At 31.9% G+C, this 25009-nt stretch overlaps 3 protein-coding genes and 1 long non-coding RNA gene across 12 annotated transcripts; 1 reads left to right on the forward strand and 3 right to left on the reverse strand.

Annotated features, from left to right (window-relative positions):
- The first annotated feature begins 1886 nt into the window (after positions 1–1886).
- Positions 1887–7598, forward strand: LOC105110820 (transcription factor GTE1-like). Of its 4 annotated transcripts, none has more exons than XM_011005982.1 (9): positions 1887–1994; positions 2462–2587; positions 2860–3048; positions 4079–4156; positions 4819–5043; positions 5275–5373; positions 5540–5598; positions 6605–6755; positions 6889–7598. In XM_011005982.1, exons 2-9 carry the CDS (start codon positions 2462–2464, stop codon positions 7147–7149), a joined length of 1188 nt encoding a protein of 395 aa, XP_011004284.1. In that variant the 5' UTR covers positions 1887–1994; the 3' UTR covers positions 7150–7598. The 4 variants fall into 4 exon arrangements, with proteins under 4 accessions (XP_011004284.1, XP_011004286.1, XP_011004285.1 ...); XM_011005984.1 differs by having other exon boundaries at positions 2462–2542; XM_011005983.1 differs by having other exon boundaries at positions 1895–2027.
- Positions 5732–6609, reverse strand: LOC105110819 (uncharacterized). Its single transcript, XR_839535.1, has 2 exons — positions 6287–6609; positions 5732–6248 (listed from the first exon to the last, which is right to left on the reverse strand). It is a non-coding gene; the product is annotated as an uncharacterized LOC105110819 (long non-coding RNA).
- A 517-nt stretch (positions 7599–8115) lies between the features above and the next one.
- Positions 8116–10554, reverse strand: LOC105110822 (S-adenosyl-L-methionine-dependent methyltransferases superfamily protein). 5 transcript variants are annotated; one of them, XR_839536.1, is made up of 3 exons: positions 10352–10553; positions 8652–10112; positions 8116–8496 (listed from the first exon to the last, which is right to left on the reverse strand). XR_839536.1 is itself a non-coding variant. In XM_011005991.1 (3 exons), exon 2 carries the CDS (start codon positions 10088–10090, stop codon positions 9317–9319), a length of 774 nt encoding a protein of 257 aa, XP_011004293.1. In that variant the 5' UTR covers positions 10091–10102; positions 10352–10554; the 3' UTR covers positions 8116–8496; positions 9309–9316. The 5 variants fall into 5 exon arrangements, 4 of the variants coding, with proteins under 4 accessions (XP_011004293.1, XP_011004292.1, XP_011004291.1 ...); XM_011005991.1 differs by having other exon boundaries at positions 9309–10102; positions 10352–10554; XM_011005990.1 differs by having other exon boundaries at positions 9309–10135; positions 10352–10554.
- Positions 10555–14533: 3979 nt separating this feature from the next.
- On the reverse strand, positions 14534–19166 carry LOC105110824 (leucine-rich repeat receptor-like serine/threonine-protein kinase BAM3). Of its 2 annotated transcripts, none has more exons than XM_011005992.1 (2): positions 16224–19163; positions 14534–15335 (listed from the first exon to the last, which is right to left on the reverse strand). In XM_011005992.1, exons 1-2 carry the CDS (start codon positions 18850–18852, stop codon positions 14998–15000), a joined length of 2967 nt encoding a protein of 988 aa, XP_011004294.1. In that variant the 5' UTR covers positions 18853–19163; the 3' UTR covers positions 14534–14997. The 2 variants fall into 2 exon arrangements, with proteins under 2 accessions (XP_011004294.1, XP_011004295.1); XM_011005993.1 differs by lacking the exon at positions 14534–15335 and adding an exon at positions 15352–16046 and having other exon boundaries at positions 16206–19166.
- Between the last annotated feature and the right edge of the window lie 5843 nt (positions 19167–25009).

A 25009-nucleotide genomic window follows, 5' to 3' on the forward strand; every position in this document is an offset into this window, starting at 1 on the left:
AAATACAACTCTTAGTCTGTGTCATTATGGTCATAAAGACTTAGAGAGCTATTAATGGATTCATGAAAAATAATTGTTTCCTATTTTATAAGTATTAAGACCTAAACATTGGGTCAATGATAGGGCTTAGAGGTCCCTCACTCTTGGACATACTTTATCAGCATGATCTAATGTTTAAAAGAACTCAAAGATGACCTTCCCTCCATGTTAGGTTAGGGCAAACCTTGCCCAAACCCAAACCCATCTTTTGACCTCCTTCAAATTGGGTTAAGAGAAGTTATTTCCAAATACAAGACCATTTATTGGCCTCTTCTTAGTTGGTCCAAAAAAATTACACATGAACCTAAAGTCATCTTTTAGCTTTTTTTTAGTTGGGCTTGAGTGGATTGATTGTGTACCCTTTTCTTTGTAGATTGACCATATATCCCTCCTTGATAAATATTCTCAAATATAAGTTGTCTAGAATGCATCTACATCATTCTATCATAATTGTGCTTACTAAAAAATGGTTATTATGTTGGACTCATTTTAACTCCGTAGATAATTAAATAATAGAACTTTTTAGATTCAACAAAAATTCATCATTAATTAGGCTCTATAAACCCAAATGATTACTATTTTTATATGGATCATATTCTCCCTATATTTTGGCTTTTATCATCAAGTAAATGGGTGTTATTTATGAATATAAATATGCATTAGTGAGGTGAAACATTTTCTTTTATACTCTAGTATTTTGATCTTCATCGTTTTTGTTATTTCCTGTAAACAATTATAAATACACAATATTCAACTTCATTATTCTCCTAAAATTATAGGGTTTTTTTTATTGTTTTAAATGAGACTATGAATCACTAGTTGGACACTTCTCTAATAATATCAAAGCTGATCAACCAATCATGAAAAAAACCCTAATATATCTTGAAGTTTGTTCCATATTTCATTATTCTCCTAAAAACATTATTTAATTTATTAGTTCTTTTACATCTAAGTTGACTAGGTATTATATTAGATGAACAAATGAATGGCTAGAGAGATAAATGAGAATTATGAATTTTATATATCTTTGGTTAAGATAATTCCAATATATGCACGTGTGTAGATTAGACTTGAAGTTAGAATTTAATAAAGCTATTTTTTATTCAATAATTTTATATTTGAAGCACAACCTTTTTTAAAGATATAAAACTTTATAACATGAAATAAAATATTGGACATGCATTATCATCTTTATCTATCTTATAAAAACAATTACACATATCCATCTTTACATGTATCAATGTGTAAGATAGGGTCAACAATTATATTAGTAAATAAACTGTTCATCCTCAAGCAAAGCATCTCTTCATTGACAAACAAAACAACTAAAAATACAATAAAAACTTAACCTATTGAAGAGAATACAAATATTAATAAGATGATTTTTTTATCACTATAGAAAAGGGTAGAAAAGGGAAAAAAAGGAATTGTTATATATTTTTTTTATTTTACCAGTAAGAACCTGGAAGGAAAAAGAGAAGAAGAAGATTTGACTCATTATTGCACTGTAGATTTAGGGTTCTGTAAATCTAAGTTGATTCAGAACAATTTAGAACTGGGACACATTAGGTTTTGGGTTGTAAACTAAAACCTCATGCCTTATAGACTGAACGACGTAGTTTTTTAACTGTCTTTTACCACTCAAGGCCACCTGAACCAAACCTTTGTATGCTAATTTGAGACTGGCCCATTAAGGCCCATTCCAAAGTCGTGAGCCGAGAAAAGAACAATATATAGACCGAATGAGTTGGGCCTCTCAAAACGACAGTGAAAAAACAAGGCCATCCCAGGATCAGGGAGATCTTTGACCAATCCGACGACGATAAGAAACTATGAAAACAACCAAGAGTCATCCACTCAACTACTTCTATTCAATTTTTAGGACCTCCCCTCTTCTTGTGCTTCTGCACTTTTTGACAGTGTAATTGCTGTTTCGTACGTTAAAATTGACAAGAGTGAGTTCAATTTCTCTCATCGCACGAAAATTTGTTAGTGCCCTTTCCCTTTTATTGTTTTTCTTGATTAATTGTGTTGTTGATGCTGAAATTATCATGATTTTGATAGATGGGAATTTTGTTTTTCTTTTTTTTTTTCAAAAGAAAACGAAAAGGATTTTGGCATATTGTGAGCAAGTCAATGGAGTCCATGTACAAATCCCAGAAGATGTATTGTAGTTTTTTTGTTTAATTTTTAAGCTCTAGTTCCTTTCTTTTAACCATCAAAGACTTAGACTTTACCGGTTTGGAAGAAATAGATCAAAATGGGCTGCAAATTTTCAGATTCTTCTTTTCTTTAACTTTTGTTCCTTTAAGAAAATGGGATTTTTTTTCTTTCATAGGAAAGAAAGTTGCTACTTTTCTTCTTTGTTGTACATCTTATGACGTCTTATTTTATTTTCTTTGTTGTTGCTTCTTTCTCATAGATGGAACATATGATCAGACCTATTCGAGGTTCCAGAAATGTTGGAACTGGGAACATTGAAGTTGATAACTCAGAAATGAAGGTGTTTTGCGGTTGTATTGATGGAATATTCTCAAAAGTTACTGAGGTGTTTTTTTTTTTGTATTATTAATACTATCAATTCTAAATAAATAATGACTACTTGGTTTTGTTAATATTTTCCTTAAATTCATGTAAATAGATGTTGCAAAGTAGTGAAGAGTTGATTTTTGTCTATTATGTCTTGATTTTCTTACTTACAGCTTACAAGTGTGTTGGATAATGAAATGAAAAGATTCTCACATTAGTAATTTGATATTGCGTTTTTTTACGCAACTTACTTGTTGATTATCAACTGAAACCAGCCTGTTTTGCTTGCAGTTTGAGCAACGAGTAGATGCAGTGGAAAGACACTACGCAGATAATAAACAACTAAATACTGCTAAATGTAGCTCAATTCTGAAGGATAAAATCAAGAAGAAACATTTGATGACCGTTGAGAAGCAACAACAAGATTCTGAAAAGATAACGCAAGACCTCATGCGCCAGTTTGCAGTAATATTTCGCCAGGCAAGTAATTAGCTCTCTGATTATGTAAGAGGTTGCCACTACTTATGCTTTCACGTAAATCAGGAGTTATGCATACTTATGTTTCTGAGTTGTAGATTTGAAGTTTCCAAATCTAGGATGAATTGAGATTTTATTGATCCCCACCCTCTTCATTTCCTCATTTGATGATAGAAAGTATATGCTGTTATAAGGAGTAGAAGGTTTGATGGTCAAATTGCTAGCCTGATAATCTTGTTTGGTTTGTGGGCCTGTACATTCAAACTTCCAGCCTAAATAAATCATAATTCATAGGGGACAAAATAACTGAACTCTATTTCTGCCCTCTTCCGGATGGCTGGGGATGTGATTGAACAGTCTTTCAGAGGTTATGTGACAGTGTTTGGTGCGGTATGCACATATAGAGCGCATAGCAACATTCAATGTTACTATAGAAATTATCCTCCTTTTTTTAGGCTGCCTTGTGTAGTTTCTGTGTCTTGTAACCTGTTTTTGTTTTCCTTCTTCAAGATAAATTGAGTGTTCTGCAGCTCAGAGGGTGTCTTGAAATTTTCACCAAATCTATTCTGTAACTGTAGTGGCTGAAGTTTGCTTAGTGTTTAGTATTGAGGTGTAGGGTGCCTTTTACTCGAAAATGCATCAAAATAATTTATTTTTTTCAGATATTTTTTCATTTTTGACATCAACACATCAAAACCATTGAAAAACACTGAAAAAAATGCATCAATTTGATGCCTTTTCAAGTAAAACGCACCCAAAAGCAGAAGCTATCACATTCCCAAACACTAGATGTCTATCCGGATATTAACCATGTTAATTCATTATGTTGTTCAGATATGAGATTGGACTAAGTTTGTGGTGTCTTTCCATTGATAGAAGTTCATCAATGCTTTGTTTTTTAATGCTATTCATTTTGATTTTTTTGAACTTCTAGTCTGATAAGTATGCCACATAATGTAGTATAGCTTTCCTTCTTCCTTAAACCTTCTTTTCTCTGGTGAAAAATCTAATTGATTTTCTTATCACACATCAGATCACTAAGCACAAGCTGGCAGGGCCTTTTCAGGAACCAGTGGATGTTGAAGGTCTTTGTTTGCATGATTATTATGAGGTAAAGCTTATTGTTACCATTAAAAGTTTCTACTTGTATATATATCTATGATCAACTGATCTGGTTTTTTGTTCCAAAAATAATTTTAGGATCTCATCCACACTTTGGGTTCTAGATTCAAGATCTAAAGAGATAGAAAGGGGGAAGGGTTATGTTTTTCTTTTTTATGATGATGAATTTCTAGATTTCTAGCAGTGGTAATAAAAAATATATTATATCACTTACTAAAACTAATGGACACTAGGCCAGTTTGGCCTTAAATTTTGTTGCACGGAAATCTCAATTCTGCCATATGGAAGAAGCAACTCCCTTCCTGCTTTTTATAGAATTAATTAAACCACTTTTGTGAGAGAAAAAAGGTTGCTGTGGAAGATAGTGGGTATTTACAAAACATCTGGAATTGTTGGTTGGCTATCTGACATTCTAAATTCTACCAGTCAAGAGTTGGAAAGGTGCAAAATAAGATTTTTCTAAGGATTGAACATGAAAAAAAAAATCGCACTTTGAATCTACAAGTTTGCTTATACCTATAATTTTTCTTGCCATGGTATGCTATAGATTTTCTTGATGCATCCTTTTATTTACTATTCATCTTTGTTAATTTCGGAGTTTCCTTGTGGATATATGTATCCTCAGTTAATGTTTAAGGTTGTGCATCCCAGGTTATTGAAAAGCCAATGGACTTTAGTACAATAAAGAATAGAATGGAGGCTAAGGATGGCACTGGGTACAAGAATGTTCGGGAGATATATGCTGATGTTAGACTTGTTTTTAAGAATGCAATGAAATATAATGATGAAAGAGATGATGTCCATGTGATGGCCAGAACTTTGTTAGAAAAAATTGAAGAAAAATGGCTGCAACTTCTGCCTAAAGTTGCTGAAGAGGTATATTGCTACCTTTGATTGATTGCCCTTTTCTCACTGGAAATAGCTTAACTGTTTTCTCAGCACCCCATCTGACGTGAGAGGTGAATTGCTACCCTAGCCTGAATATTGTTTTGCCTAGGAATTGCTTGATTCTCTACAGCAAACCGAGTCTGATAATTCTTTTCTAAATCTCGTTTTCTATTTGGTACTTTCTATTGTTGGGTGAATTCAATATTTAAATGCTTGCAGGAAAAAAGACGAGAAAAGGAGCAAACAGCAACTCAGGTGGCTACAAAACTAGCTGAGGAGGCTTCTCATGCTAACATGGCTCGGGATTTAAGCAATGAAGTATGTGAAACTTCAGAGCCTTTTCGTAACTCACTGTTTAATGGAAGGAGATGCTTTTTTTTTTTTTTTGCATACACTGGATGACGTCCCTCTATTAAATTGTTTAATATTGTATAAGAATATATCTCTTACATGGGTTGAACATTACATGTTAAATTTCTGTCAGCTGCATGAAGTTGATATGCAATTGGAGAGAATCAGAGAAATGGTGGTTCTCAACAGCAGGTTTGTTCAGCAGCTCATGTTCAGTTTCCTGCTATATAACTTTGAACTCAACTTTTATTGGTTCAGATAGATTTTCCATGGTGTTTTACTACTGTATGTAGGACATTCATGGTGTTTTCTTTGTTTTTTGAAATTCTCCAAACAGAAAAAAAGAGTTGGGATGAAGTGCCAGTACATATTGATTTTCAAAAACAAAAGTGTTATTCTTAATGTCTCTAAAGCTTTATTTTAGTTTTTCTACCTGGAATCTGAGCTGGTGAATGGCATGAACAGCTAGTCTTCAGCATAGCTTGGCATGCGGGTTTGTTCTTATTGTTCAATTTATAGACGAGTCATTCACATTTATGGACACACTGTTGAGTCCGAAAAAAAATCCAAAATTATGCTTAATCAATAAATTTTTTGAATCTTGTGCTGCACTAACAAAAACAGAAAATTAATGAAAAGGTCGGAGCAATACGGAAGAGTTATTAATTTAGTACTTGTCCCCATTTATACTGATATAAAGCTGATCCTCGCACTCTGTTTGTTGAATTCTCAACTAAGAGGATATTTCAACTTAAAAAACTCATCCACAAAGTACAGTTTTAAGGAATAGTAAAAAATGAAGGGGAAAGGGTTAAAAATGTACTAGATCATTAGAATCTTAACTACCTCTCTCTCTCTATACTGTTTCTCTCTTGTTAACTTACTCAAACACGAACTACTGCTCTTGCTTCCTGGCTCGTTTTTCATTCACTTCATATGCGAAAGTTATGAAAAAAATTAAATGTTAAGAGATGTTGATAATAGAGTCTGAAGTACCTTCAAACCATCATTATGATCTAAGTTGTATGCGTGGTTTGCCCATGCTGTGTTGTGTGCTAGAAACTGTATGTGATGTGTGTATTTGTGTGTATTTGTGTGCATTTGTGTTCATTTGAGACTGGCCAGCTGAATTTGAGCCATCTTTCATTATATTAGTATAATCAGCCATCCTCAGTTACAGTGGATAATGTTTTTTTAGAAAGATATCCACTGAAGAGAAGAAGAAACTTGGGACAGCGCTCACTCAATTATCTCATCAAGATCTGATTAGGGCATTGGAAATAGTTGCTGAGCATAATCCGAGCTTCCAAGCAACGGCTCAAGAGGTGAACCTTGACATGGATACTCAGGTGATCATTTATATCTCATGCTTGTCAGCATTCTAAATTGACAAGCATGTTTAGATTCTTGATTATAATTTCCAATATATTTCCGTAGCAGCTAATATGTTTTTTTTTATTTAATTTTATTTTCCCATTCCAGAGTGATGTGACGTTATGGAGGTTAAAGGTTTTTGTGCAAGATGCACTAAAAGTTTCTGGCAGGAATTCTGAGGGCACAGGTATGGGGTGCAACAGCAATATTAACAATGATGATAACAAGGCCAAGATCAACATCAACAACAAGAACAGGAATAGCCCTGCTTCCAAAAGGAAAGGAGGGAGGAGTGATGCCGTGACGAGGGCATCTACCAAGAGGACTAAGAAGATCTCACTTAATTCCCTTAATCCCCTTAATCCATAGCCTACCACTGCAGTTTGGGATTTGTTCTGGCGGCAACAATTTACTTTATCAATGGCTTTCGGTTACTTGGTTCCATGGGGAAGTGTTAAAATCAGGAAATTTTCTGGAGATGGGAAGAAATGGCGTATGTGAACAATTGAGAAAAGCGTGGTGCGTATTTGTGGCAGGTGTCACATTCCATGTGTCCTCTCGTGTGGATGCACATGTATAAGTGATATGTGAAGATTGAAGGTTTGGAGGTTCCTCTTATTTGGCAAATTAATCACGTTGAGAGATTCGTGAAGATAGTCCTGTATATATTGGAGGAAAGTGGCAAATAGTGTATATTGGTTCTGTACATATTCTACTCTCTTGAATTACAAGATATATGTTCTGTTGATTCTGACATCAGTTTAAATGTTACGTATGAAATAGTCAGGGATTTGTTTGTTCCTGTCTTTTGACACCAACCCTAGCCGCCATGTTACAAAGAGCTGAATGCCTTGGGCTCCAGGTGCTCTTTCCTGGAAGGAAAATGGGTTCAGGGCTCTCGATGACTCTGTCCTTTCCATCTCCTGATGATAAATCAATGACAATGCGCTTCTTGCTTGATTGACTTTTAATCAGGCAAATGCAGGACTTACACAAGAAATTGCCAGAAGTAAAAGATGTGGGCACCGGTTTAAGATTTTATTTCAGTCATTACTAGCAATTAGCTTTTTGCATATTAACATTTCTCATGTGTTGTGAATGTACATTGGGAGTGAGCAGCATGTTGTGGTGGTATTGTTTTTTAAAGAAAGAACGTTGCATTTTCTGAGATACTTTGGCATTAACCTTGTTCCACCAAATTAAGTTTTCAAGGTGATCACCATAACGCTCTTAAGAACTTTGGAAAGTAGAGACCATATTAGGGTTGTTTTCTTTCTTCTTTCCAATCATTTCGGATTTTCTTTTGGTTTGTTTTCATTATGAATACACCATGTAAACTGAAAGTTAAATTTGTTGTAAGCAAACTGTGGCGTGTCTGATTTTGACATTACATTTGAAAACATTTGCCATAAATCATAGAATTGATTGACAGCAACAGACCATAAATGCCGTGATCTTAATAGAATGATCTTCAGCAGCAGTCCGGACTCGACGCATCTGAGACCAGCAAATGAGCTTAGGTTCAGGTATCAGTGAAAGAAAAGAAGTTTTCCAACAACCAGGTTGCCGACAAGGGACTCTAGAGAGGTTTTTCAACAATGAGATCCATAAACTCTGAAACTAGCTCGAAGTGTGGATTGCAAACTTCTGTTATAACCCTCGAGTGCAAAAATGGTCATCTCAAATGTAAGGCTACCTGCGACCTTATCAACTTGCCTGGAAAATGGGAAATCAAACAATTAGTAAAAAGTAGATAATTTAGTAATACTCATGAGGGGAAAGAGAAATTATCAAAAAGAATGGTAAGACGAGGAAATTTCCACTCCTCATTGGTGGTTTCTTAAATAATCTTGCTGGGGGCTGACGCTTACTTTCTGTTGGATTGTTCCTTGTTGCCTCTTATCAGAATTGAGCTAAGAATCTCTGATAGAAGGTCCTATTCTATTCTTATTTCTTTGTCTGCATGGTATCTTGGAAGAATTTCACCTGGCTCAGGCAAATTGAGTTATTCTGCTATGCTGACTCATGATGCGCCTTCTTGAGCAGGCTACTCAGCTATCATTCTTTTCTCCATCTTTGGACCTCTCAAATCTCATATACCATTAGCAAGAAATGCTTTCATTTCATTTTTATACTCTTTAATTGACTTTTCTCTTATCTTATGAAATGAGGAAAAGGAAATGTAAACAATAGATGAGCATACTAGACATGGAATCAAGTTCACTGAATGGTTTGGCCAGCCCTCAATCCTGATCTGTTTTAAAAAGCCTCCTGAAACCACAATTTTGAAGTATGCTCCGAATCACCAAAGAAAGTAAGATGATGGAGAGAAAGCGTAGACAATCGATACAGAAGAGAGGAGCTACAGATTATTGCAAAAATCTGAGTTTTTACTGACATGAAACCCCTTGGCAGGCACCAAAATAATCATATACACCGAAGTCTAAGATAACTATGAGAGAAATATAGAAATGGCAGGCAAGAAAAGGTGACATATCCGAAGACAAAAATGCAAACTTTTTGTTTACCTTCTGTTTCATAAACAATTGCTGTTGGTACCTCTCCAGAATGACAATTGAGAAAACTGTGAAACGAGTGAGTCCTTGACCCTTGCAGGAACCGATTTGTTAGTCGTTAAGATCTCCTTTGTATCCAATTGAATATCAGAATCACGCCAAAACTTGATGATGTGAAGGCTCTCTTCTTCTGTTGATCTCTGGACAACAATTCTAGAAGCATACCCCTTCTTTCTCATCAGAAGACATATCTGTGAAGGATCATTTGTTGTAAGAGTAACCATGTATAACCATCCCTTATCCGACAAAAGTCTATCAGCTACAGGCAATATCCTATCAATTACACTCCTACCATTCTCCCCTCCAGCCCAAGCTGACGCAATTCCTTCACGACCCACCTCATAATCAGGTGTCGGAACATAAGGTGGGTTGACAACCATCACATCCACCATTCCTGCCAACCTCTTCTCAAGCCCAGATGCAATATCCATGCACAATAACTCGGCATCAACAGCATGAGCATCCAGCGTCTCACGGGTCACTCTCAGTGCATGAGCATTAATATCAGTGGCAAAGTAGTACACCCCAGGAAGCTCCTGTCCAAGCATAAGAGCTAGAGAAGCAATCACATAACCACTACCACAACCCACTTCCAAACATAATCTGGGACAATGATCTAGTATATTAGTTCGATCAGCTAGAAGCGCATCGACAAGCGCAAAGGAATCATCACACGGTTCATAAACCTCGGGATGCGAACTCACAAGGCGGATTTGTGCTGTTTTTGGGGACATCTTGTAAGCAACCTGAACTGAACTGGATTGATCACTTGTTATTTACTGTAAAACGAATCGATTTAAACAATTGCAAGTTTCTATAAACCCTAAACATCGGGGCAGTAATGGGATTCAACATAGAGTAAAATGGCATTATGATTATTATATAACAAGAAACAGTAAGCAATAGAGAAAAGGGAAGAGGGTAAGGAGGCAAAGCAAAGTGAAGGTTTGAGATGTAATAAATCTGGGAATTGAAGAGGAAAACAAAGGGATTACCCGTCTTGTGCAATTCTGCCTCCCCCCCTGCTGCTGCTGCTGCTGCTGCAGATTCGTTATGTTTTACTGATGCTGAAAAAGAATACAGGTGCTGAGAGGTTCTATATTATGGAAGAAAGATAAATGAATGGTTCAGGAGAAGACTCGGTTGTTTAATCAATGAGAAATTATTTTTTTAGGGATTAGTTTTGCTTTGGGATAAAGCTAGGCGTCTAAGTTTATATGAATTTTTCAATTAAATGTTCAGTCTTTAATGTTTTTTTTAATCTTTTTATTTTGGACATTCAATTATAAAATTAAGATAAATTTAGATTATTACAATTTAAAAAAAAAAGCTAAAAAAGATGTTTTAATTTGACAAAAAAACTACTATTTACCCTTGATAATTACATTAAAAAAGGATGTTAATTAATTATTATCACGTTTTTTTTTATAGAATAATTACTTATGACCCTTTAAAAAAAGTTTCTTGTGGGTGAGGGGTTTTTAGGGTTTTTTTATAATTTTTTAATATATATCAATTACTTAAACATCTTTATAAAATAAACTCTTTATGTTAAGAATACAAAGTCATTTTAGATTTTTGCTGGGTTTTTCAGGTTTTTTATAATTTTTTAATATATATCAATTACTTAAACATCTTTATAAAATAAGCTCTTTAGGTTAAGAATACAAAGTAATTTTAGATTTTTGCTGTGATTTTTTTTTTCTAATTTTCGTGTGAAATTAGAAGTGATTTAATATTTTAATATATATATATATATATATATATATATATATATATATATAAAAATTTTAAAGTGGATACTGTCTCTTTTTTCAGGCGGTGCTACAGTGCCTACACAAAACTAAATACTAATTTTTAGGATATTTTTTAATTGAATCTTAAGATTGACTTATATTTTTTTTGTTTCTTAATTGCATATTTTTTAAAAAGTTTTATCCTTTAATATTGGATTGATTAAAAATTTAAATTCATAATTATTTTTTATTTTATTTTATGGAGTTATTTCAATTTCAAAACTTGTGTTTGGCAAGTTAACCCAAGTTATTTTAAGATATTTTTAATTAATTTTTTTTTAATTTAATGCTCAAACATTGGTTGATTAGGAATTGAACTTTATAATTTTTTTATTTTTTTTGCTATAAGATTATTACAGTTTCATGACTTACATTGTAAGTTAACTCAGTTGTCTTAGAGTTTTTTTAATCGAATATTTGTTTTTCAATCTCATTCTTTAATATTAAATTAATTAAAAATTTAATTTTATAATTTAATTTGGTTTACTTTCTATGAGGTTATCCTTGTCTTATAATACGAATCATAGGTTTGGTGTTGATTCAAGTTGACTCAAGTATTTTTTTCATATTTTTTTAATTTATTTTTTTATACTGTAACATGGAGTTAATTGAGGATTGATTTTTATAATTTATTTTAATTTTATTTTTATAAGGTTATTTTAATCTCATAACTCAAGTCTGGTATGTATCTCAGGTGAACTCGGTTCATTTTTCTAATCAAATCTTGTCTTCAATTTCATATTTTAACTTTAGGTTAATTGAAAATTAGACTAAATAATTTTTATTTAATTTCTATAAGGTTATCAAAGTCTCATAACTTGGATAGGAGATTTGATATGTTAACTTAAATTAATTTGAGTAAATTCAATATGTTTATTATTTTAATATTTTTAAAAATATATCATCTTATTTTTTTAGTCAAACTATATATCTACTTTGTATTAATTTAGTCAAATAATCAGTTATTCAAGTTATTTTTGGACATATAAAATTGACTAAATTATATTAAATCAATCCCCATATAATTTAATTTTTTCTACAAATATGTTAACAACATATGAATGTTTTTTTTATGTTCAACAAAAAAATTAATCTAATTCATAATGCAGTGCAGAAAACTTTTTGATAGTGTTATCTATTTTGTTTTCCAATTCTCAATATTAAATATTTATCTTAATTACTCTACAATTTCAAATTCTGAAATAATTACTTTATATTAATTTAAAATAATAAAAATTTAAATTTAAATTTAAAGAATTTTATTTTATCTTTGATTTTAAATATTTTTTTAAATAATATATTTTAGAGGATCTAACTTATATTGTTATCTATAATTACCAATGTTATCTATGATTATAATAATTTATAGTTCATAATATACACCTTTAATTTATACTGAAGTAATTAATCGTATAATAAAACAATGCTAAACTATTAGCAATAATTTATGAGTTAGAGTATATGATCTTTACCGCTCAAAAAATAAAAATCATGATTTATGAGTGATGTATTCATAAAATTCATAATATCTACCAACTAAATTTTAAATTTGTAAGAAAAAATATTTTACATGACTAAAAGTTTTGAAAAATAAAATTATAAACATATTTTTATGGAATAAATTAGAGCTATTTTATAATTTGTTATCTAAAGATTTAATTAAATAATATTAGAAAAATAATATAAAATTATTCTTGAAACCCATCTAATAATTTAAGTTTTTGAATTGAAATAATTTTTTCATATTATATTAGAATTTTATAAATCAAGTGATCACAATTTTAAATCCCATCACCTCAATTCTAATTAATAAAAATTAAGCATAATTTGAAGATTATTTGATATAAAAAATATGTTAAATAAAGTTTCTTCTTTTTTCCAGTAATAAAAAAAAAGAATGAGAATTTTTTTTAAAAAAAAAGTAAGAGTGAAGGAAGTGAGAAAAGCAGGGAAGTGATATCCATAACCACTGTAATTAACTTTTTTTTTTCTAAAATTTGACTCCAGTACCATTACATCAAATAAAATCACCCTCTCTATGCTTCTTTTCCCTCTTTCCTTCCAAAACACCCATTCAGTTTCTACTGCCCCATCTGGAGAAATTGTTAAAAAAAAAAAAATCATAAATCCCTCGTTTTAATTTTAAATCCCACTCTCATGAAATTAACAAAAATTAAAAGAGAAGATGAATTTATTGTTTACTTCCTCTTATAATATTGTTCATTGTTAGTTTTTTTTTCCCCAATCTTCTCTTTTAATGATGGGTTAGCAAGAGATTGAATTTCATATTTGTTTTATTTAATTTTTATGAGATTATTTTGATTTTATGATATTAACAAAAATTAACAAAAATTAAAAGAAAAGATGAATTTATTGTTTACTTTCTCTTATAGTATTGTTCATTGTTATTTTTTTTTCCCAATCTTCTCTTTTAATGATGGGTTACCAAGAGATTGAGTTTCATATTTGTTTTATTTAATTTTTATAAGGTTATTTTGGTTTTATGATATAAATCACAAATTTGATAAATTAATATATATTGACTTGAGTTTGTTTTTTAATTGATTTTTTTTTAATTTTATCCTTTAATATTAAACCGATTGAAAATTGAGTTTTATAACTTGTTTTAATTTATTTTTTATGAGATTATCCTGGTCTCATGATCTAACTTATAAGTTTTACGAGTTAACCCAGATTGATTTTTTTAATTAAATTTATTTTTCAATCCTATTTTTCAATATTTAATTGAAAAAAATTATTGTCGTGCATCAACAAGTCCTAAAGCTTTTGGCTACCCTATTTGTTTTTGCATTTCAAGAGCATTTAAAAAAAAAATATTCTTTTATTTTAAATTAATATATTTTTTTATATTTTTAGATATTTTAATATGCTGATATTAAAAATAATTTTTAAAAAATAATAATAAAATATTATTTTAATATATTTATAAATAAAAAATATTTTAAAAAACATTCATAACCATACTTCTACTTCTCTCCGTTATTCTACTTCTCTCCGTTATTCTTAGGTATCAATAACACGCCTTGGCTTGCAAATTGACTATCAACGGATGCCAATTTCAAGAACTTCAATGTGTCCATCAATGCATTATCAACACCTAAACTTAGATCACTTGAAGTTTTATTTTTAATTATTGTTAAAGATTTTTTATTTATCTATAAGTATATATAATTCTTATTTGATTTGATTATATATATATATATATATTCATAAACTTTTTAATTTACATTTAAATCTTTTAAACTACAAAAATGCATTAAAAAGGCCTTTATATATAATTTTTTTATATATAAAAAATATTTAACCAGGAAAAACGCGATTAACATAAATACTATAGTTAAGTGTCTAAAGCACTGGCTGGGAAAAAAAAGAGTCAAATATCGGAGCAATAAAAGCAAAACTTCAAATCATTTAGACATACCATCCAAATGATGACATAATAATGAAGCCAGGAATTACAATCAAGGTTTGCCAGCGGTTCATCTTTTCCTGTTCTTGTTTTCATGCCTGGACAAAAACAAAACAAAACAAAACACGCCTCGTAGATAACCACAGCTTGGCTATTAACCAAATGCATGCACAATAATAGAGCCAAATATGCTTTTAAGCATTAATTAGTAGCCCCTCTCAAAAAGAAAAACACACCATCAATGATTTATATACTATCAATGGTAACTGTTGCAATGATGGGCCTGGTTATACTGCTTGAGCAGAGTCATCCCCAGTATTCACCACTCCTCATCAGTACTGAATCAATCATCTATATCTTCTTGTTGTTAACAGCTTCTATAATGATTATGATATGTTGCATTAGGTTGGTGAAGTCACTGCTTGTGATATGTGTTGGGTTGTTTAGCTTCTGCAAGCATTTGAACAACTTCTCTCATTGTTGGTCTCTCCACACTCTGTTCTTGAACACATAACATCGCCACAAAAAAGACTTGCATTGCTTCAATTAATGGAATATCTGTCAGCCCTTGATCCAGAATCTTAACCACCCCTTCTTTGCTTGACTTAGTCTGTGTCTTAGTCCATTGAACAATGTCTAGCCCTTCTTCTCCGAAATCCCCAACTGGCCTTCTGCCTGTGATTAACTCTAACAGTACAACTCCAAAGCTGTAGACATCACTCTTCTCATCCACCTTCAATGTGTATGCATATTCTGTTACAAGAAATTGCTTAGCCCTAAGTTTCAAAGTGATAATCTTAAAGAAAATGTGATAGAATAGAAATATTGTTTTTATTTAAAAGAGGGTAACCATGCACTATTGTTTTGGTCAAGTTTAATGGTGAATCTCTGTGACATGTACTGTTGTTTGATAAAGAAAAAGTAGTTTTCAACTCATCTCCCAAGGTAAAGTAACAACTTGTGTACGCTAAAAAAGAAAAGGCAGCTTGTGCTTTAATAACTGTGTTGCGTACACATATTTCATTTTTTTGGGGTTTAGGGAAAGTAAAAGTTAGATAGATCCCAATCAGGATCCTCAAGGAGGTATTGCTTGGATTTATGTGGATCTTGCTGTTGCTCCTATTTCTGGGTTTCGGTCAAAAAGGGCAGCTAGTGATTGGCATGAGTGAAGATTTGTTTATGGTTTCCAATACAAAAGCTCACAACCCCACTACTAATAGTGTGGATTAAAGCAAGAGGAAAAGTTTGAGGGAGAATTTTCCTTTGTGTTAGTGGAGCCTTTACCATTCTTGGACTCCACATGGGACTCTGCTAGCGACTTCGGTCCAGGGAAGAAAACACTTGTTCTTATTGCAGATCTAAAACGAGAACAGACTCTACATATTTATTTTCCAGTCGAACACACACAATTAATGTTTTAAAAGAACAATTAAACCAGATTAATAGAGAACCCAATCATGACACCAAGTCAAAGGCAAATGCGAGAATGCTTACTTAGTGACACAACGAAGAGTGTATGTCATATCACCGAAGCCAAGAGGTCTCAGGTTCTAGTGCCCAATTCATTTGGATGAATTTAAAATTACTGTATGTGATCTTCCATTCTCGAGTTATTTTAAAAACCATATGTAAAGGGAGTACCTGGAGCAATATAGCCATAAGAGCCAGCAATTGCAGACATGCATTCTGAAGCTCCGGTGCCTTGCAAGAACTTGGCAAGCCCAAAATCTGCTACATGAGCCTCAAAATCTGAGCTGAGTAGAATGTTATTGGACTTGACGTCCCGGTGGATAATTAGAGGAGAACAGTCGTGGTGCAAGTAGCAAAGGCCTTTCGCTGCTTCAATAGCAATTTTCAGCCTGGTATCCCACTTGAGAAAACCACCTCTCTTCCCATGCAGAACTTCACCTAGGCTACCATTTGGCATGTACTCGTATACAAGTAAATTGGTCTCTTTATTCGAACAAAATGCCAACAACCTCACTATATTCCTGTGTCGAATTTGGCCTAATGTTTGTACTTCTGCAGATAGGCCATTATCATGAGACGATCCTCTGCTTATTCCCAACAACTTCTTGACTGCTACTGGTTCTCCATTTGGCATTAAACCTCTGTAGACTATGCCAGCTCCACCTCTCCCTATGGTGTTGTTTTCCTTGACGCATTCCAATATGTCTTCGCATCCAAATTCCAGCTTCTGGAATGCTGTGAGCTTCCAGGAATTCGAATTTCTTCGTATCTTTCGGGTTTTGATGATTGCCAAAACAGCAAATACCAAAGAGCATCCTAAAAGTCCAAGAGCAAAAAGTAGCTTGAATTTTCCAGGGACCTGAGACGTGGAGCTATTTTGGTCGTGGAATTGTAATGGAGACGTAGATGAATAGTTGCAAGGGTTCAAGTAGGAGCCACAGAGTTGAGGGTTACCGGAAAATGATGTGGAGTTGAAGAATGAATATTGTCCAAATTCAGGTATGGAACCAGAGAAGTTGTTGTGAGAAAAATCTGCCGAGGTTAGACTTTTCATGGACCCAATTTCCTTGGGTAGACTTTGGTTCAAATGGTTCCAGGATATATTAAGGTAATTTAATATGTGAATTTGTGTGATATGAACTGGAATCGGGCCTGAGAGTTGGTTCTGACTCAAATCCAAGTAAGTTAAGGTACGGCAATCGCCAATTTCAGGGGGGATGTTCCCAGACAAGTTGTTCCTACTCATATCCAATGTAAAGACATTTTTCAACTGACCTATTTGAGATGGAATTTCCCCCGTGAATCGGTTTCCGCTGAGCAGAAGAATTTGCAAGTTGGAGAAATTTCCGATGGATGCAGGAAGTGGCCCAGATAAGCGATTATCTGCAAGATTCATCTGCGCAAGTTTAGATGGCGTCTTGCTTATTTGTTGTGGAACCTGTCCACTCAGATAATTGTTCTGCAGCTCCATCAGTGACAGTTCTGGCAAGTAAAGGAAACCACTTGGGATTGATCCAGTCAGATAGTTCTGCCCCAACCGAACTCTCCAGAGAGTGTCACAATGGCCAAGATCATCAGGCAGAGGACCGAACAGAAAGTTGATGCGCAGAATTAGTATCTGCAGCTTCCTTCCTAAGCAGAGAGATTTAGGGACTAATCCGGTAAGCTTATTGCTTGACAGGTCAAGTTCAGTTAATCTGCCATTTTCTCCCAGCTTTGCAGGAATGGCTCCAGTGAAGTTATTGTGCCAAAGCTTCAGGACTTCTAACTCAGGTAGCTCCGCAATGAAATAAGGGATCTCTCCATGTAACTTGTTAAGGAATAAGTTCAATAAGGTGAGGCGACGAAGCCCGGAAAACTCTAGTGGAATATCTCCTGTTAGGGCGTTGTTTGAGAGGTCAAGAGATATGATGCTGCTCAGGTTGCCTAGTTCAGGAGGGATAGGACCAGTGAGCTCATTCGTTTGCAAGAAGAGGGTGTCTAGCTTGTTGAGGCCGCCCAATTCTGGAGGTATCGGTCCACTTAAGCTACAGTTTGCAAGGTCTATATGAACCAGATTGATCAGCTTACCAAACTCAGGTGGGATTCCTCCATCAAACTCATTGTAATACCCCAGGTAGAGCTGCTCAAGACTTGTAAGATTACCAAGCTCGCCAGGTATTAAACCACGCAAATCATTTCCCTTAAGCGACAGATAATTCAGCTGTTGCATACTTCCATAGCTTGGAGGGATAGTCCCCTGAAAGTAATTCCCGCCAAAATCCAAGTACTTCAGCTTGCCGAGTTGAGTGACACCTAGTGGTAGTGTGCCATTGAGATTGTTGTTATAAACATCCAGCACTTGAAGTTCCTTCAACTGAGAAAACTCCCAAGCAAGCTCTCCACTGAACAGATTGTTGGATATGTTGAGGAACTGAAGCCTTATAAGCTTGTGAATTTCTCGTGGGAACTCATCAGAGAAGCTGTTTCCTTGGATCGAAAGATTGACAAGGCTTCGAAGCTCAGTGATCGCGGGTGAGAGAGTGCCCGAGATGTTTGAATTGGATATGTCAAGAGCAACCACTGACCTGTTCATGTCGTCGCATTGGATGCCAGTCCAAGAGCACAGAAGGTGGTAGTTTGACACATTCCAACTATCAAGTGAAGGATCATATGACTCAAGAGATTGTTTAAGAGAAACCAGGATTGAAGCTTGTCTTTTGAGGTAGGTATTATGCGAGGAAAGTGATTGACAATAGTTGATCAGAAAGAAAAGAAGTAGAGAAGAGAAGAAGGCAAGCCTCGTGTTAGAAGCAGCCATGCTAGAAGTTTGAATGATTTAGAGAGAGAAACAATATTTAATGGGTTCTAGAGAACCCAGCATCCCATTTATCAAATGAAATAAAAACAGTCCATTTCATACCATCTGAACTGATGTCACACATGAATAAACACATCGAGATAAATGAAGATGTGTTTGTGGGTGTGACATAGTGAGAGGAAAGAGATGATCTAAGGAATCTAAAGGCAAAGTTGTAGCACATTAACAGCAGCATCCAAGGTCATCTTTTTCTTTGGCTCAGTATATTTTTTTGGTTCCATCTTTTGCTTTCTTCAAAAACAAAAAAAGAAAGAAAGCAAAAGCAAATGTTCGCATAAAGATGTGGAGCAATCAGACCGTTTCATCAGCCATTATTTGAATCTTTCGTTATTACATATCTGCCCTTTCTATTACTTTTCTTTGACACAACAGAAGAAATCCTAAAGCAACAAAAATATTATATAAAAAGAAAATGATCACCAGCACATAATCTGTAAGTTGACTTCAAGCTGGATCAAGTAGCTAGACTACTAAATTAGATGGATTAATTAAATTCTTGTTTTTCCATGATCATTAGTGGATCCAGTGCCTCTAGCCCTTTCTTTCTCTTTATTCAATGTTCATAACTCGATCAATCTTTATTTCTCAAACCAATACACCAAACATCTTTGTTGATTGACTCAGCCAACACCCACAAATCTAGTTCTTAACCTTTGTTTTTATAATGTTTTCGATTCTTAGCATGAGTAGTCTTATCCCAACTGCAAACCAATGATCTGGTGTTGCTGCGTCAGCTTTCTGCGCCGTGTTTATCATTCATGGCTTTCATCACCCTGCAAAGATTAAAAAAAAAAATGTAAAAAAAGAAATCGCATTGCACCAAGTTGACAAATTATTGATACTACTTATCAATAATGGGTAGGATGATCAATGACGCAGCATCTTCTTAGCTAGCTATAGCCTTTGCTGGTGCTGGTTTACTACAAGCACAGCTAGCTTAATTAAGCGTAGGGGTGCTGATCCTGTTAGTGATTAGTGATTTTTGTGTGCTTCTCTTTCATTCCAGCACACCTAATTAAGATCTCATCAGCTTTGTACTCAATCACAAGCTTTGGATTGCAGATTATGTCTATATACAAACACAGAAACATGAACGTTCAAGCTTGCTAGCCAATGCTGTTGACTCCGTTAATCATTGGTTGCAACACTGCATTCATACAAGGTAGCTTTGCTTTCCACTTTTCCTTGACAGGGGGCGCCTTGATTGTTTCTTTACAAGCAAGGGAAATGTTTGCACAGTGATCATGGATTCTGTATAATTATTACTTTTAGAACAACCCGTTACTTCGGACGCTGCTATGGGACACATTGCTTATCCAATCACTGAAACTAATCCATGCTCCCAAGTACAACGGCCTGGACTTTATTTTGCTATTGATTATTGTAACAAAAAAAACTTAATTAATTACCACATCTAGTCATTTTGAAATTAGGGTTCCGGTATTTTTCCAAGTAATTTTAAAAATATATTTGTGTTAAAGAAACATTAAATTAGTTTTTTTTCCTAGAGTTTTATACTTTCATGTCAAATAAAAAATCATTTTACAAAAATATTTTCAGCTTCCCAAACAAAACCTTAAAAGAAAAGGAACAAAAAAAAAAGAGTTTTAAGGACTCCCAGCAATAATTTAATCAACTTGGCTCTCTTTGTCTGCTATAAAGTGTTTTTTTTTTTTTTTGTAAAGAGGTTTTATGGAAAGTAAATTCTTGAAAAATAAATTATTTCTGAATTTTTTATAATTATATGAAAATTAAATTGAAAAATATTTTCTAGTGTTTGGGTATATTTTAAATATGAATTAGAAAATAAGTTTTTTTATTTTTTTAAGTTTATTAAAATTATAGGGATCAAAACTAATATATGAAAAAAGGTCGAAGGAGTATGAGATTAAAAAAAGACTTTCAATATTAAAAATTATTTAAAATAAAATAAATAATAATTTAAAAAATAAATTTAAAAAATTAAAAAAGTTAAAGGAGATGAAATTAAAAAGAAATCAATTGTATAAATTTTTTATATAAAATAAATAACAATAAAATGAATAAAGATTAAATTTGACAAATAAAAATATTGAAAGAGGATGACATGTATAATTTCATAAATTATTTCAAATAAAATAAAAATATATCAAAAGAATAAAAATTAAATTTGATAGATAAAAAAGATTTCAATTAAAAAAAAAATAAATAACAATAAAAAATTTAGATTCATAGTTGATATAAAAATTAAATCAAATCAAATTCTAATTTAAAAAATTAAAAAAGTTAAAGGAGATGAAATTAAAAAGAAATCAATTGTATAAATTTTTTATATAAAATAAATAACAATAAAATGAATAAAGATTAAATTTGACAAATAAAAATATTGAAAGAGGATGACATGTATAATTTCATAAATTATTTCAAATAAAATAAAAATATATCAAAAGAATAAAAATTAAATTTGATAGATAAAAAAGATTTCAATTAAAAAAAAAATAAATAACAATAAAAAATTTAGATTCATAGTTGATATAAAAATTAAATCAAATCAAATTCTAAACGTTAAAGTTGAAAATAAAAATAAAAACAAGAATTCAAAATAAGATATATAACAATTAAAGTATTAAGGATTATAATTAATGAATAATAAAATATTTTTTATTTTTTTACAACTTTAAAAAGTATATTTCCTTCAAAATAAAAAAAAAATATTTTTTTTGAAATCCAAACCATTTTTTTACTGAAAATAACTTACAAAAATACTATTTATCATGATACAAGGAGGCTTTAAGCATAAAGATAAATCTTTAAACTTGTTTCTTTCGAGGTGGATAAAGAAAACATATAGAGGTCCTCTTTCGGATGTTATTTGCGTAGGAATAATAAGTAGTGGGCGCTGCTCCTCCCCACTTTAGACCGCGACAGATAACAAAGTGAAAGCAACTTCATGGGTTGATTCTTTTTATAGCATGGTGTTGGGATTCATCACTCCTTTAGTCTCTCTGTCTCTCTCTCTCTAGTGGTGGACCTGCGGGAATCTGCCTGGTCAATCTGTTATTTGGACTGTTTCTAAAGCCAACATGGGCTTGACGAAGTACTTCTCAGTCTCATCTGGATTGGTTTCTTGGAGCACAACGACATAATTATAGTCCTTGTCATTTATCAAGATTCCTTGGGTAGTCCTTAATAAATTTCGACGATATTGATGGTCAATACAAAAGAAACAGAGAGGACAAGACAGGGCCAAGGCCTAATCGAAAAAACCAATTGAAATTCTTGATTACAGAAGAAAGACGCGAGCCAGAAATCTTCTAGAACAAAGGAGAAAGGAGGAGGCAGGCGATGCCAGAGCTCATGAATGGAATTCAACACGAGCGGAGAGTTTATCTAAACAGAACAGAATATATAGAAAAGCAATTATAATATTGGGCCAGGAAGCTACCGAAATTAACAAAGCATTTGTACAGAAAGAGATTCTGTGTGTGTGTGTGTGTGTAAAAGAAGATGAAGGGGCTGGAAAAATAAGGGTCTGCTACAATCATTGAAGTTCCTGAACAAAGAGCATTTTTCTGAGCCCACATAGGGCTGCTTGTTTCCATCCCTCGATACATAGTGATGATGCTGGTTTCATCATCTTCCCACTAGCAGGTCCCTTTTAGGGCGGGGTTACTTGATTACACGAGACCATTTCTTCACGGGAAAAAGCCATAATTATGAACTCTCTGTATTGTTGTCACCCAGGAGAGGTCTTCAATTTTGCAGGAACAAATTTTAACTCTTCAATCTTCTTTTATTTTTTTCTTTCTGGTTGTGAGTTTGACACTCGATTGTAATGGAAGGGGTGCTACTGAGACAAGCATGCAAACCATTCTCGAGTGTATTGATTATTGTATTTATTGTGGTTCCCAGAAAGAGTAAGGCAACTGCATCTCTAACTCTGTTTTATCATTTTATATGATGCTTTGTGTGGAATTGCATCACCTGACGGAAGCAAATCATATCTATCTTGAAGTTGCTTTTATCATCTCCTTGTCTCCATCGAGAAGCCAATGACCTGCATTCAAAGTTGGGGTGTTCAAAATAAACTAGCCATTTAAAGTTGGTTGATCTCTCACAAATTTTATGACTAGTGCAGTTTTAATTTTAGAATTTATAAAATTAATTAAGATATGTATAAATTAACTTAGATATTCATATTAATAAAAAAAATTAATTAATATAGATATTATAAATAATAATAGATTAAAAAACATAATAATTAAATATCATGGATTGAGTGGGAGGTCAGGATATTTAAAACCTGCCTAACTCATCCCTAAATAAATGTAACAAGAAAATGTAACCCTAGAGCATTTGATATACAATTCTCAGGAAGTTTAGTAGTCTAGCAGCATGCATTCGTGTATATACATGCATTGAGCTTGAGATGATATAGTTTAAGCATCACAGAAATTTTTATATTTGTTGAAAAGTTTTTTTGTCTTTGAAAGTAATTTTTTGAAAAATAAATTCATAAAAATTAAATTATTTTTTGATGTTAAGTAGTATTATAAAAAATAAGTTGGAAAATATGTATAAATTAACTTAGATATTCATATTAATAAAAAATAATAATTAATATAGATATTATAAATAATAATAGATTAAAAAACATAATAATTAAATATCATGGATTGAGTGGGAGGTCAGGATATTTAAAACCTGCCTAACTCATCCCTAAATAAATGTAACAAGAAAATGTAACCCTAGAGCATTTGATATACAATTCTCAGGAAGTTTAGTAGTCTAGCAGCATGCATTCGTGTATATACATGCATTGAGCTTGAGATGATATAGTTTAAGCATCACAGAAATTTTTATATTTGTTGAAAAGTTTTTTTGTCTTTGAAAGTAATTTTTTGAAAAATAAATTCATAAAAAGTAAATTATTTTTTGATGTTAAGTAGTATTATAAAAAATAAGTTGGAAAATATTTTTCAATATTTAATTATATCATGAAAAATAAGATGGAAAATAACTTGTTAATATTTTTTTAAGTTTATTAAAATAATGATGAATAAATCTTATAAATTAAAAAGTTAAATGAAAATGAAATTGAAAAAAATCTAATTTTATAAATTATCTCAAATAAAATAAATAACAATCAAAATAATGAAGATAAAATACAATAGATAAAAAAAGTTAAAAAATAATGAGTTAAAAAAATAATAAATTATAATTTCAATTGAGTGGGAGGTCAGGATATTTAAAACCTGCCTAACTCATCCCTAAATAAATGTAACAAGAAAATGTAACCCTAGAGCATTTGATATACAATTCTCAGGAAGTTTAGTAGTCTAGCAGCATGCATTCGTGTATATACATGCATTGAGCTTGAGATGATATAGTTTAAGCATCACAGAAATTTTTATATTTGTTGAAAAGTTTTTTTGTCTTTGAAAGTAATTTTTTGAAAAATAAATTCATAAAAATTAAATTATTTTTTGATGTTAAGTAATATTATAAAAAATAAATTGAAAAATATTTTCCAATATTTAATTATATCATGAAAAATAAGATGGAAAATAACTTGTTAATATTTTTTTAAGTTTATTAAAATAATGATGAATAAATCTTATAAATTAAAAGGTTAAATGGAAATGAAATTGAAAAAAATCTAATTTTATAAATTATCTCAAATAAAATAAATAACAATCAAAATAATGAAGATAAAATACAATAGATAAAAAAAGTTAAGAGTTAAAAAAATAATAAATTATAATTTCATAAATTATTTTAAATAAAATAAATAAATTTAAAAAAATGATGACCAAATCTGATAAATAAAAAAATTTAATTAAAAAATAATAATCATAAAAATAAAGACCAAAATTAATATAAAAATCAAATTAAATTAAATTTTAAAAAATAAAATTAAAAAAAATTATTATTAAAATTTATTAATCTATTTTGAATGCATGAGATGTCGATATGTTATCTCTCTTTATTCCTTCCCTGGTGATATATACTTGTTGAAGAATGAATTGTATTGATATAGTGTAGCTTAGATTGTAGCTGAGAAATTGGAATTAAAAAGAACAAAATATTTAAATACAAATAAAAGATATCTTTTTTT

This window comes from Populus euphratica, unplaced genomic scaffold (assembly GCF_000495115.2).
Source record: "Populus euphratica unplaced genomic scaffold, PopEup_1.0 scaffold265.1, whole genome shotgun sequence".
NCBI classification, from domain to species: Eukaryota; Viridiplantae; Streptophyta; class Magnoliopsida; order Malpighiales; family Salicaceae; genus Populus; species Populus euphratica.

Bases quoted from the DNA above. Each gene is read 5' to 3' on its own strand.
- LOC105110820 (XM_011005982.1), top strand. From the start codon at position 2,462: ATGGAACATATGATCAGACCTATTCGAGGTTCCAGAAATGTTGGAACT. The intron at 2,588-2,859 runs GTGTTTTTTTTT...TTTTGCTTGCAG, and splicing joins TATTCTCAAAAGTTACTGAG to TTTGAGCAACGAGTAGATGC. The intron at 5,044-5,274 runs GTATATTGCTAC...AAATGCTTGCAG, and splicing joins TGCCTAAAGTTGCTGAAGAG to GAAAAAAGACGAGAAAAGGA.
- LOC105110822 (XM_011005991.1), bottom strand. From the start codon at position 10,090: ATGTCCCCAAAAACAGCACAAATCCGCCTTGTGAGTTCGCATCCCGAG.
- LOC105110824 (XM_011005992.1), bottom strand. From the start codon at position 18,852: ATGGCTGCTTCTAACACGAGGCTTGCCTTCTTCTCTTCTCTACTTCTT. The intron at 15,336-16,223 runs GTACTCCCTTTA...TTCTTGTAACAG, and splicing joins TTATGGCTATATTGCTCCAG to AATATGCATACACATTGAAG.